This window comes from Euleptes europaea, chromosome 9, assembly GCF_029931775.1.
Source record: "Euleptes europaea isolate rEulEur1 chromosome 9, rEulEur1.hap1, whole genome shotgun sequence".
Classification (NCBI taxonomy): domain Eukaryota; kingdom Metazoa; phylum Chordata; class Lepidosauria; order Squamata; family Sphaerodactylidae; genus Euleptes; species Euleptes europaea.
Window position 1 is genome coordinate 58,940,486 of NC_079320.1, and position 12,567 is coordinate 58,953,052.

At 44.8% G+C, this 12,567-nt stretch overlaps 1 protein-coding gene across 8 annotated transcripts in view; it reads left to right on the forward strand.

Moving 5' to 3' along the window:
* The window catches only part of TENM3 (teneurin transmembrane protein 3), a 469,013-nt gene that overhangs the window by 370,773 nt on the left and 85,673 nt on the right, over window positions 1-12,567 (forward strand). For all 8 annotated transcript variants that reach the window (XM_056855868.1, XM_056855869.1, XM_056855871.1 and 5 more), the window contains one exon: window positions 4,098-4,244. In XM_056855868.1, coding sequence (XP_056711846.1) covers window positions 4,098-4,244 — 147 coding nt within the window. The remainder of the gene's footprint in view (window positions 1-4,097; window positions 4,245-12,567) is intronic.

Consider the following 12,567-nt stretch of genomic DNA (forward strand, 5'->3'; position numbering starts at 1 on the left):
TTTAAATCACTATCTGTGCTCCATGTCAGGACTGCAGAGTGCACAGGGAAGCTTGTCCCTGATATGCTAGAATACTACAAGCAGGGAGCTTTCTGTGTGGGGAGCATTCAAAAACATGACTACCCACTTATCATCTGAAGTGATAAATACCAGAATTCTTTCATCCTGTTGTCCATGATGTACAGAATGGTTCTTTCATAATAGTAAAGCAGGTTCATTTCTACTAATAATGAGAGTGGCTACACATGTGTTAATTAAAGCTGCATTTTAATAACCTGAATGTGTGAAACTGCCATAATAGATCTCTTATCGTAATAGTTCTCATTAAAATATGTTGGACAGTTGCCCAGGCAACTTGGAATGTGATAATTCCATCGGGTAAACTATCACTTAAACTGAATTTGAGTGCTTACCCAGAATAAGTGACTGGAAAATGGTTTATACTACACATAAATTAATTATTTCCTTCTTATAATAAACTTCGTATAGTTATTATTTAACCATTGCCTTGCCTTTTGAAAATGAGTGCATTCATATTTATTTGAAATTTCAGTATTTAATTGGTCATGATATGAACAATTTGCATTTGCTTTATATGTTAAGCGTTCATATTGTATACATCCATAACCTCCGTTTATTTTTCAAATTTAAAACTTTCTTTTATTTTTCTGCTGTACTGCTGCTGCACTGACACTCCCAGTAAGAATAATTAAGTTCAGTGTTTTACATAATGAGCTGATTGTAGATTATAGATTACAGATAGGGGTCAGAAAAAAATAGAAATGTGTTGTTTCTTACGGAAATACGGATAATCCTGCACAAACTGAAGAAGTGGAATATGTTTTACTGGGAATATCTGATCCATACATGACAAAGAAATCAAATATATTAGCTTCTAGTTTGGCCTGAATTGTACAGTATACATGATACATAATTGCTCTAAACATTAATGAAAAATTTAAAAAATCTCTGTGGCTAGATGTGATCTGCATAAAATACAAGGCATGATGGAAGTGAACTACCAGGTAGGTGCGAAGAAAGCTGTTGGATCTGAAAATGCATTTTGTTAATTATGCTGAGCATAATTTAACTCAGCAGAATTTATTTATTTATTTATTTGCTATGGGAAATAATTATGTATCTTTAAAGAGGTGAAACGTATTCAATGTTTAGTCCACAATAAACGGGTCTTCTATTCAATGTAAACTCCCTCTTATCAGCTCATCGCTGTATGCGAATTTTGAACAATTCCTGTCTTACCTCACTCTTCTGAAATTTCTGTCTGTTCTTTCTTTTTAATTCTCAAGCTCACTATTTGGATAAGATAGTTAAAGGTACTGTATATTTGCTCTTCCTTGACATGCTTCATCTATCTCTGTGTTAAGTATAGCAACCATTCCACTAGACTTGGCAAAAAAAAAAAACCCCAACACATTCCTGTATACATTCCATGAATTATAAATTTCATTCATGTTACTTTCCACATGGCTCTGATATAAGAGATGAAGACTTTTAATGTTTTTTGTCTTCCTTTAACATTTTAAATGCAATTTATAAGTTTCAGTATTCCTGTATAGATGGATTAGGTTTGATGGTATCAAAAAATTGAAGATAAGTCATGCATTTGCTGTTTGTGGGTTTTTTTTTTTAAAGCTCCTAGCTTTTGCTCCTGGAAGGAATCTCCTAGGCATCATATATGTAGAAAGATAAGAAAAATGAAGAGCTTGTGGAAGAATAAGAAAATGTCATAACCTCAAGGAATAAGTTGAGATACATTAAATATTTAGTTAATAATAACCTGAAGAACCAGCCCCTTCACTTTCTCTCTACAATCAGAAAACTGACTGTACTCATATGGGGGGGGGGGCATGCTATTTATTTCAGTAGCAACACTGCGTGGCCTGGAGTTTTGACAGATGCATTGACCATTGAAAGGGGGAGCTGGAAATACCCCATGCACAATCAAAATACTAATCAAAATGGTATTTTTTTAATCTGGCCACTGAAATTAATAATTAATAATAAAAAGATCACTAAAAGTGTGAAAGAGTTTTTAAAATTGCTCCAGTGAGCCTTTACTACTTAGATGTATTCTGCTTTTCTAAGAAAATCTGGGGTGCAAAAATGCAGTGGAGTTCATAGTATTGGGGATAACATATTTGCTGAACAGTAGATTGTACCTCTAAACAGCAAATGTTCCATATCTTCAGTTAAGACAGAAGTTTGGCAAAGAAATATATATATGTTTTCTCATTAGTACTCCCCCTGTTCTAGATTGCCTTTCTTCTATGCCTTATTTGTGCTTTTTCATTGGAATATGGCAATATTCATGGCAATATCCAGGCTTTCACATAATTTATCATGTTCAAGTGTTGTCCGCAATTGTTTGCCAATAGGACAGATAAAGCTGCATGACCTGTGTAAACAAAGCGGAAGAAAATCTCTTCAGAAGCCAAATTTACCTTATCCTGTGTGAAGCTAAAACATGCAGATGGCAAATATTTTTAAAGAAAAGCAGGCAGCCTAATCTAATCTCAGCCTGGCATTGTGACATGATATCCATAACTATAACTTCATCATACCTTGTCATGAGATGCTACTATGGTCCCCTTCCATCTGTAAGTACTAATTTTACTAAAGGCAATGATGCCCATAGAATTATCCTTTCATTTGTGCTGCGTAGGGGGAGAAAAGAGTACACTGATAATTTCAAAAGCATTAATAGCCACAAGAACAGATGCTTCTAAGCGCAAGGGCTAACAGCAGGGACAGGAGAGTATTCTAGCTCCCAGAGGCAGTAGAGTGATAAAAAAAAGGTGGTGGCACAATTTATCTTTCATGCTGTATAGAGTTACAGATACGGTAACTGCTGTGTCCTGAGATATCTGATTTGTAGCCACTGATTATAGTTCTACTTCTGTACTTGCTTATGTGAATGTTTTACCAGAGTTATAGATAAGGGATACCAGAATTCTACATATTTATGAACTCTCATCATCCTCATACAGGTCATGTTGGCTGCATGCCAGGTTTTCATCAGCAAGAAGTGACAGATACTGTTTTTAATGCAATGTTAGATTTTTTTTAAAAAATAGATTTTTGGATATATTAAATAATTTTAATTGTTTCCCAAATTTTCCCTCCTTGGCCATAAAAGCAGACAAGATAGGATATAAAGGTAACAGCACAAAAGCCTTAGGGAGATTGTCACACACACAAAAAAAAATCACTCCGCTATCTGTCTTGAAGCACGTCACTACCGTGTTTTGTTCAGTCTATCAATGTTTTATTGTGGTCCTTATGGTATTTCATTTTGTCCGTCCTAAGTAATCAAATACGCACAGCTATTACATTTAGTTGGAAATCCTGTCGGTCCTGTCCCATCCGTATGCAGCCTGAATCCTAATGTTTGTTAGAATAGATGCTAAGCTGCTTCACTATTTCCTGGGCTTTGCTTATTCTGTGAAAAAGGAATGTACTTTTTGGCATAAAGTATAGTCATTGAAATTGACCTATACTTTGTGCAATTATTTAATGCACTGTAATTTCACATGAATACACGGCAACTCTGAGACCAGATAAAATTAATGTTCTTTTTTTTTTTAACTGAGTGCAGAGGAGCTTACCAACCTCAGAATTTCAAAGGATTTATTTGAAATGAAAAGAAGCTTAACAAAAATCTATACTATTAAAAAAAACACACATCCACAGCAAACAATTATCTTACTCTATAAGTGGAGATGCCCTATTGTTTTACCTAACGGCTGAGTTGTGTGCCATGCTCACACTGCCTGCTGCTCTGCTAAACGAAATGAAAACATAATTTTGTCTGGCCTGCAGGTATTTAAAGGTTTCTTGGATATATTTCCTGCCTGCACAGGTAAGTGGTGTCTCAAGTGTCAGATCAATCAAAGATGCCACTTAGTTAAGAATTAGAATCCCAGGTAGTGTTGCTGTTACTCTCCATGTGCAATTACGGTATTTGTGCTGTTCTGAAGGCCTGTTCCCAGTAAGTGTCCCCTGTTTGTACTTTGATTAGATTGAAAGACATCATAATATTTAAATCACACGTATTGTCTTTTTGTCTGTTTTGACAGAGGGATGCCCTGGTTTATGTAATAGCAATGGAAGATGTACTCTGGACCAAAATGGCTGGCATTGTGTTTGTCAGCCAGGATGGAGAGGAGCAGGATGTGATGTCGCCATGGAAACTTTATGTACCGATAGCAAGGACAATGAAGGAGGTAGGAGTTGCACGGTGAAATTCCTCCACTGCTTTAAAAAAAATTGTAAAATTATTGGCTTCCCAATCAGGTGAAAAAAATACTGCTGTGAGAATGATATAGAGCTTTTACTACCTGTGATGAGATACATGCAGGAATGTGCTACAACATTTATTGCCTTCATTTAGTATGCTATCAAATCCTTAAGTGACGGTTACAGCAGGCGAAATGTGTACATCAAAATCCATTAGTGAGCATTAGGTTCCAAGTGGTAGTATTTTACCTAAGGGCAAAAATAACATTGTAATTCAGTGAATGTTAAAATAAAGCGGCATGCCAACAAAGAACAGTTGCGAAATCCACATTCAGTCAAATTTTTCAAGCGGTATATGGAAATATTTGTTGAGATGCAATTTGGTAAGAACTTCATGTTTTCCAAAGAGCCATTGTTAGGAACAATCTGATCCCACTGAGTGTATTGTTAGCATAAGAACTTTTCCTTATCGGACGCAAGCTTTGAATTGTTGCTGTGTCCTTCTGCCTTCAGTTCATTGTTGAAGAACTTCAAGAAGAATTTTCAGAACTACACTTCCAGCCCAGTCCTGAGAGCTGCAGCTGCTGTAGACCGTGTGGCCGTGGAAGTGCCACGGTGCCTTCAAAGAGGCATTGCCACTGCAGCAGGGGTAAAACAGGTCTTTTTTGAAAGAAAAAAATTGGAAAAGGGGGGGAAAGCCCCATTGAAAACAGCAATGCTGCGCCAACAAAAAGGAGGTGCAGCACCGCTGTTGCTTAAGGGGGCGTTCTCGAACTGAAAGGGGGAGCTGCCTACTGGCAGCTCTGCCCCATGGAACCCTCCGGGAATGCCTCCTGAGATGCCAGCGCAAGGACTTGTGCCAGTAAGGTGATGGCGGGAGGCCGAACTGGTGTCCAAGGGCTGCACTGCCACGGCAGTCCAGGGGGCCGGTGTAAGTGGCACTACGCTGGCATCTGTGCTAGTTTGCACGGCGCAAGTGGCACTACACTGGCATCTGTGCCAGTTTGCATGATGCAAGTGGCACAGACATTGGCGTAGGGGTCACGGCGCCTCCTAAGCCCATTTGGCCCCCAACTTCAGGATTGAACTGTCACACAGTCACCTTCTCCCTTGCCTTCCAACACTATATTTTCTTTTATCTTCTTTGTTCTCCCACTCCCATTTACGATTTTAAGCAGACTCATATTTTTAATATAGCAGTCTCACAGCATGCTCCTTTTTGCATCTTCTCTCCCCGCCTTTTGACTCTCACTATTTTTTCTCACCTGGATAATTCTCTAGACCAGAGTTGTGCTTAGGGTTGCCATGTCCCTCTTCACCACCGGTGGGAGATTTTGTGGGCGAAGCCATAGATTCCAGTTGCCAAAGTGGTCCTTTTCTCCAGGTGAACTGATCTCTATCAGCTGGAGATCAGCTGTAATAGCAGGAGATCTCCAGCTAATACCTGGAGGTTGGCAACCATAATTGTGCACCTTGTGACTCTGCTGGTTAAATGACGCCTTCTTGACTTCCACATGGCTGGAAACTGCTGTGGTTTTTTAGTCCAAGATAGGAACCAAAACCTGGTCTAATAAGAATGCATCTCTGAGTCACTGTCATAACCAGGGGTGCTAAGCAGCCAGAGAACTACTGGCCCAGGTACTTCGGGATCTTCTGTCCCCCTTAATATAAGGGGGACAAAACTAGTTGACCTACTCTTGCCAATTTTCTATTCTCTCTCTTTAATTGTTTCATTTCTTTAAATATCCACGAGTGTATTATTCACTCATTTTTTCTGGGACAGAAGAGACGAGGAGGTATGCATGTCTGTGTGCATTAGAAAATATTCAAAGCTGCCGTTTTCAGTTTCTCTTTCACCTGTGCTTCCGTATTAGGAGTGACAACGAGAAGAAGCTTGTTTCGCTGCATCCTTTACTGTATGTTTTGGCAGATGGACAGAAAAATTGACAGGAAGAACAAGTGCCAGACTTGGAGGCCAGTTCCGCTTGCATTATCATTTAGTTATTTAGACATCTATATACCACTTTGCTCCCCAATGGGGATCCAGAGTGACTTACAACAGTGTTCTACGCTCCCGGTTTATCCCCAAAATAAAAAACTTTTTGAGGTAGGTTACATCGAAAGAGAACCGGGCCAAGGTCATTCAGTGAGCTTCCATGGCAGAATGGGGATTCAAATCTGGGTCTTGTAGAGCTTGGGCCAAACATCCAAACAGTAGCCATGCTCAGTCATTCCAAGTGGGTTCGACTCTGCATGTATAGAAAGAAGCAGAAACATGCCTAGTGACTACCTAACCCCTGTACATATGTCTGCAGCAGTCCACATGCTCTGTAAGCATGATCAAGTTCATCTGAATGGCTTCTATGCAGTCCCACATTGGGACTGCGCAGGCACAGGCCAGCCACGGATAAGATTTGTTAGCTTCTAGCAAATTCTAAAGAGAGTGCTCCCCCTCCCCTTGGGGCATGCAATCTCCCCGCTCCTCAGTCACATGCCCCAAGGGGGAGGGAGCACTCTTCCCTCCAGTTCTCTTTCTGCCGCCACGGAGAGAGAACGTGTTAGCTAGTCTCTAGCTATGGAATCCAAGAAAATTCCATTGTTCAAGATCTGCACTTCTTGTGGCTCTTAAAAGGCAAAGAATGATACTCATTCTGAGTGTCTCCTTTGCTTGGGAGAGGGCCATATTCCCTCAACCTGCAAGAGCTGCTCTAAACTCACTCAAAATGCCTTGAAGATGAGATCTACCCGTCTACTATCTCATCTCTACAAAGAATCTCTTCATCCAAGAGGTCAATCGGCTGAACCGAGTACTTCACTGGTAAGACCCACTCTGATCAGGGTCCCCCGTCAAAGAAATCCAAGCGGAGGGGTCCCTCCAAAAAACCTTTGTCGGTGATACTTCGCCCGGCGAAGTTCATTGTGCCGCTTTCCCAAGATGGCCGCGATTGGGGCTCTTCGTGCCATGCTTCCCGCTCAAGATCACCTTGACACCAGTCGCCGTCGAGATCCCCCAAGTCTTCTCGACGCCGATCACCATCGACCTCTCCTCGACGTCGATCCGCAGCTGCGGTAAACGCCGAAGTGGCTGAACAACAGCCCATTATTTTAGAGGACTCTCCTCATCGCTCCCTGGCTACTGTGCCGGTGCGGCCGAGCAGTAGTCAGGATGACCCGGATGGGTTTAAAAAGCACCTCCTACATCTATATAAAGACGTCCCTCAGGTGCCTCTGAAGTCCCCACGGCCTGCTGAGTCACGGCCTCGGGCAAATCTTACCGACCCTCAGCTCAGTACTGAGCAACTAGCCATCCCTGATGGCGTGCAACAGGACTCCCAGCGCTCCGGTGAGCAGGTACTGGTGGAGTCTCCGAAAGGTTTTTCACATCTAGAACCCGGCCAACGGCCTCGACTTTGGTCGTCCTCTCTCCGTCGATCTCCAACCCCGTCCTTGTCCAAGGGCGGTCAGTGTTGCTCGACCTCAAGTCAGCGTGCTCTGGCTCTTCGGAGTCGATCCTGTTCACGGCGTCGGGAAGCCAATGCACATCGGATTCAGCCGGAATATCGGAGCCAAGACAGATGTCGGAGCCGAGACGAATGTCAGAGCCGAGACGGACGTCGGAGCCGAGACAGCCATCGGAGTCGGGACGACCGTCGGAGTTGAGACAGCCGTTGGAGCCGAGATAGCCGTCGAAGCCAAGACACCCATAGGAGTCGATCGACTCATCGGAGCCAGGACAGCCGGCGGAGCAGAGATAGCCATCGGAGCCGAGACAGCAGTCGGAGTCAAGACAGCCGTCGTCCTCTCCGTTCAGGCCCAGTGGGGCAGAGGTGCCACTATTCTTCCAGGAGCCGGTCTCCCTCTCGTCGCAGCCGAGAGGTTTCTCAACACAGATACCCCACTCCTGTATATGTGGGCTCGTCGACGGATCGCCATCGTCAGCGGACGTGCTCTCGCTCATCCTCGCGGGGTCCCCACTGATGTCATCATACGCCATCGCGATACCAGGATGTCAATAAAGACACCACTCAACTAAGGCAAGCACTGTCTCCTTCCGTGACAAGAGACATTGATCCTTCAGAATATGATGAATCCTACTCTCCTGATGAGGACAAGGAGTCCAGGGCGTCAGCCCTCTCGCCGGAGGACGCTGTAGGAGACTCTAAATCAGCATCCCCCATGGGGGACACTCGTTTATATGCGGAGCAACTAATCCGCATGGCGAAAGCTCTTAAAATTGAATGTAGACCTGAGGACTCGGGTCCCATTGATGATATAATGGACATTCTCCATAATCCAGATCTGGGCCCCGTAGCCTTCCCCATTGTAAAAAGTATATTGGAAGTGCTTCATGCTAACTGGGCCAAGCCCGCCTCAGTTTCCTCCTCCTCTAAGAAAGTGGAGAACATGTATAAAATATGTAAAGAGGGAGGGGAATTTCTTTTCCAACACCCTTCTCCGAATTCAGTTATTGTAGAGGCCCTGCCAGGGAAATATAGGTCGGGTACGCACTCCTCCCCCGCAAGATAAGGAGGGGCGCAAACTAGACATCCTGGCCAGAAAGATGTATTCCTCTAGCGCAGTCAATGTCCATGTCTCTAACTTCCTCGCCATCATGGCGAGATACCAATACTGCCTTTGGGACCGTATGTCCACATCAATCCTCATGATACCAGAGGATCAACGTCCCTCGGCAATAGCCATACAAGCTGAGGGCATGTCCTTAGCAAGGCAGCAGCTGACGGCAGCACGCCATGTAGCTGATGCAACCAGCAAAGTAATTGCTTCCTCCATAGTTCTTCGCAGACATGCGTGATTACGTCAGTCTGCACTCCCTCATGATACCAAGGTGCGCATTGAAGACCTTCCATTTGAAGGGACTTCTTTAGCAACCAGACGAACACTTTTCTGGATCGTCTTAAAAAGAATAAGACAAATGCTAAGTCTTTGGGAATAGCCCCTCAGGCGCCCGATTTCAAAAGACGGTATTTCGGCCGACAATCTGGCCAAACCCCCCGCCCATACCAATTTCAGAGATCATTTTCACATCCTTCTTTCCGCCCATCCTTTCCCCTTTCTCAGAACGAGATGAAGTTTCAGGGCAGGCCCAGAGTCCGGAAAGGCCCTAGGGGGTCCCCAGGCCAATTCTCAAAGAATAAACTGGCGAGACTAGACGTGCATGTTGATTTCCGTGATCGGTTGTCACAATTTTTCCATGCTTTGTTTTCCATTACCTCTGACGCCTGGGTATTAAAAATAATAAACGTTGGCTACTTTATAGAGTTTCTTAACTTGCCTGCATATAGACCTTTGGGTCGCTCTCGATCACCGACTCCTGCCCTCCTTCTACAAGAAGTTAATAGCCTCCTCTCCAAAGGGGCTATTTCAGTCGTTCCACTTGCCGACCATAAAAGAGGGTTTTATTCCCCGTTCTTCCTCATAGATAAGAGGGGAGGCGGCAAACGACCCATCTTAGATCTTCAGGACCTTAATAAACATGTTAAGACCAGGAAGTTTAGAATGCTGTCACTCCCAGAGGTGCTTCCCCTCTTGAACAGGCACATGTGGTTCGCGGTACTAGACCTCCACGACGCCTATTTCCACATTGCCATTCATGAAGAGTGTCGCCAGTACTTGAGGTTTGAATGCGAGGGTAGATACTACCAATACAATGTGTTGCCTTTTGGCTTGTCCACAGCCCCCAGAACCTTCACAAAGTGCCTCGCTGTGGTAATAGTCCATCTTGCACTCAAGGGCTGTGTAATATTCCCTTATCTAGATGACTGGCTGCTTGTAGGTTCCTCCGAATCCCAATTGACTGCACAAGTTGACCTAGTTCTTACAGTCCTTCATACCCTGGGACTTGTGGTTAATTTCAGCAAATCCAAGCTAATTCCGGCACAAGTTCAGACCTTCATAGGGTCTTGGATGCAGTCCAGGCTAGGGCCTTCCTTCCGGTTGATAGAGGTCGTGCCATTCAGAAATTGGTAGCCAGGTTCACGAGAAAGCGCCTCAAACAGCCTATCACATTCAACAACTGTTAGGCCTTATGGCTTCCACCACGGCTTCTCAGGGCATTCAGATTAAATGTCGACTCCCAGTATAAGCGACTGTCTGTCCCCAGATATGTAATTGCCTCCCTGCAGTGGTGGTTAGATGATACCAATATCTTTTCGGGAGTCCCATTTCATCGCCCTTCCCCTGACAGATTCCTGTTCTCAGATGCCTCCCTCTCAGGGTGGGGTGCCCATTCTGATAATCTTACGTCAAGGGGTACATGGTCACATCTAGAATCTCGATTGCATATAAATCTGTTAGAGCTTCGTGCCATCCGTCTCGCTCTGTCTTCATTCACAGGGCACCTGGACGGACATCACATCCAGATCGCTACGGACAGCTCCACTGCCCAGTATTATATAAACAAACAGGGCGGCACAGGGTCCGTTTCGCTCTCCAGGGAAGCCAGCGAGATCTGGGAGTGGGCCATAGCTCACTGGGCTACCCTAATAGCAATTCACATCACAGGTGTGACCAACACTTTAGCGGACGCGCTGAGTCGTCTTCCCAACCAGACGCACGAGCTCACCTTGTCCGACAGTTGTCTCCATCGGATCTTCTGTCTATGGAGCTATCCACAAGTGGATCTATTTGCAATTCACCTCAACACTGTATGTCGCAAGTTTTGCTCGAGGACAGGGGCCGGCCCGGGCTCTCTGGGGGATGCCTTTCAGGCGACTTGGGAAGGAGCTCTCTTCTATCTCTTTCCCCCATTCCCGCTGCTTCACAAAGTTCTCGCCAAACTGAGTGTAGACAATACAGATGCTATTGTGATTGCTCCATTCTGGCCCAGGAGGTCATGGTTCGCAGTGCTAATGTCACTGGCACAAGGGAACTACATCCTTCTCCCGAAAGATCCCTCTCATTCCCCCCCGGGCCTGCAACTTGCGGCATGGAGGGTGCAGCCCAGGGTCAGTGGTCTGACCGAGTAGCCAGAGTTTTACTGCATTCCTTGAAAGGGTCCACTAGACATTCTTATGATACGAAATGGAGTCGTTTTTCAGTTTGGGCTGCAGCTAGAAATGTCTCGCCAGTATCATGCCCTCTGTCGGTTGTGTTTGAGTTTTTGCTGACACTCAAGGATGACGGTTTATCAAATTCCTCTATTAAAGTTTATTTGGCCGCAATTTCGGCTTTTCACCCTAATATTGACTCCTTCTCAGTTTTTTCTCATCCCCTTTCCAAAACGTTTTTGAGAGGTCTCACTAATTTGTACCTCCCCTGTCACTCCTCCTGTTCCCCAGTGGAGTCTTTCCTTGGTACTTTGGCAACTCATGAAGCCTCCCTTTGAACCATTGGCTACGTGTGAATTGGCGTTGCTGTTGTTGCCTTTTTGGTGGCAATCACGTCAGCAAGGAGGGTGAGTGACCTATCAGCACTATCGCACTCTCCTCCCTACACAAAGTTTCATGCAGATAGAGTGGTGCTCAGGCCTCAGATTTCCTTTTTGCCCAAGGTAGTCTCAGCCTTCCACCTTTCCCAGGACATCGTCCTCCCTGTTTTCTTCCCTCATCCTTCTTCGGATGCAGAGAGAGCCTTGCATTCCCTATATGTCAGAAGAGCCATCCTCTTTTACATCAAAAGATCTCAAGCCTTTTGCAAGGATGACAACCTGTTTGTTTGCTTTGGAGGACATAGGGTAGGTCATCGTGCCTCCCCCCAAACTCTCTCAAGGTGGATCACGTCTACCATCAAACTGTCCTACGAGCTTTCTCATCAAGAGTGTCCTCCTATGATTAAAGCGCACTCTACTAGGGCGTATGCGGCCTCTGCAGCCTTCTCCTCTAAAATAGATCTCCGGGACATATGCAGAGCTGCCACCTGGTCCACTCCCTCGACCTTTATGAAACATTACGCTGTGGATGTGGATTCAGCGAGAGATGCAGCTGTGGGGCGTGCCGTGCTGCAATCCTTATTCCGGTGATTGTCCCACACCCACCGTCCTGGTAAGCGAGCTCGCTACTCTCCCTGGTAAGTGAGCTCGCTACTCTATTGGACTGCATAGAAGCCATTCAGATGAAAAACAGAGTTTCACTTACCTGTAACTGTTGTTCATCTGATGGAACTTCTATGGAGTAACACATTCCCTCCTTCCCCGCTGTGGGACCGTTGGGCTAGTCCTAGTGATCAGTTCTGTGGCGGCTGGTTGGAGAACTGGAGGGAAGAGTGCTCCCTCCCCCTTGGGGCATGTGACCGAGGGGCGGGGAGATTGCATGCCCCAAGGGGAGGGGGAGCACTCTCTTTAGAATTTGCTAG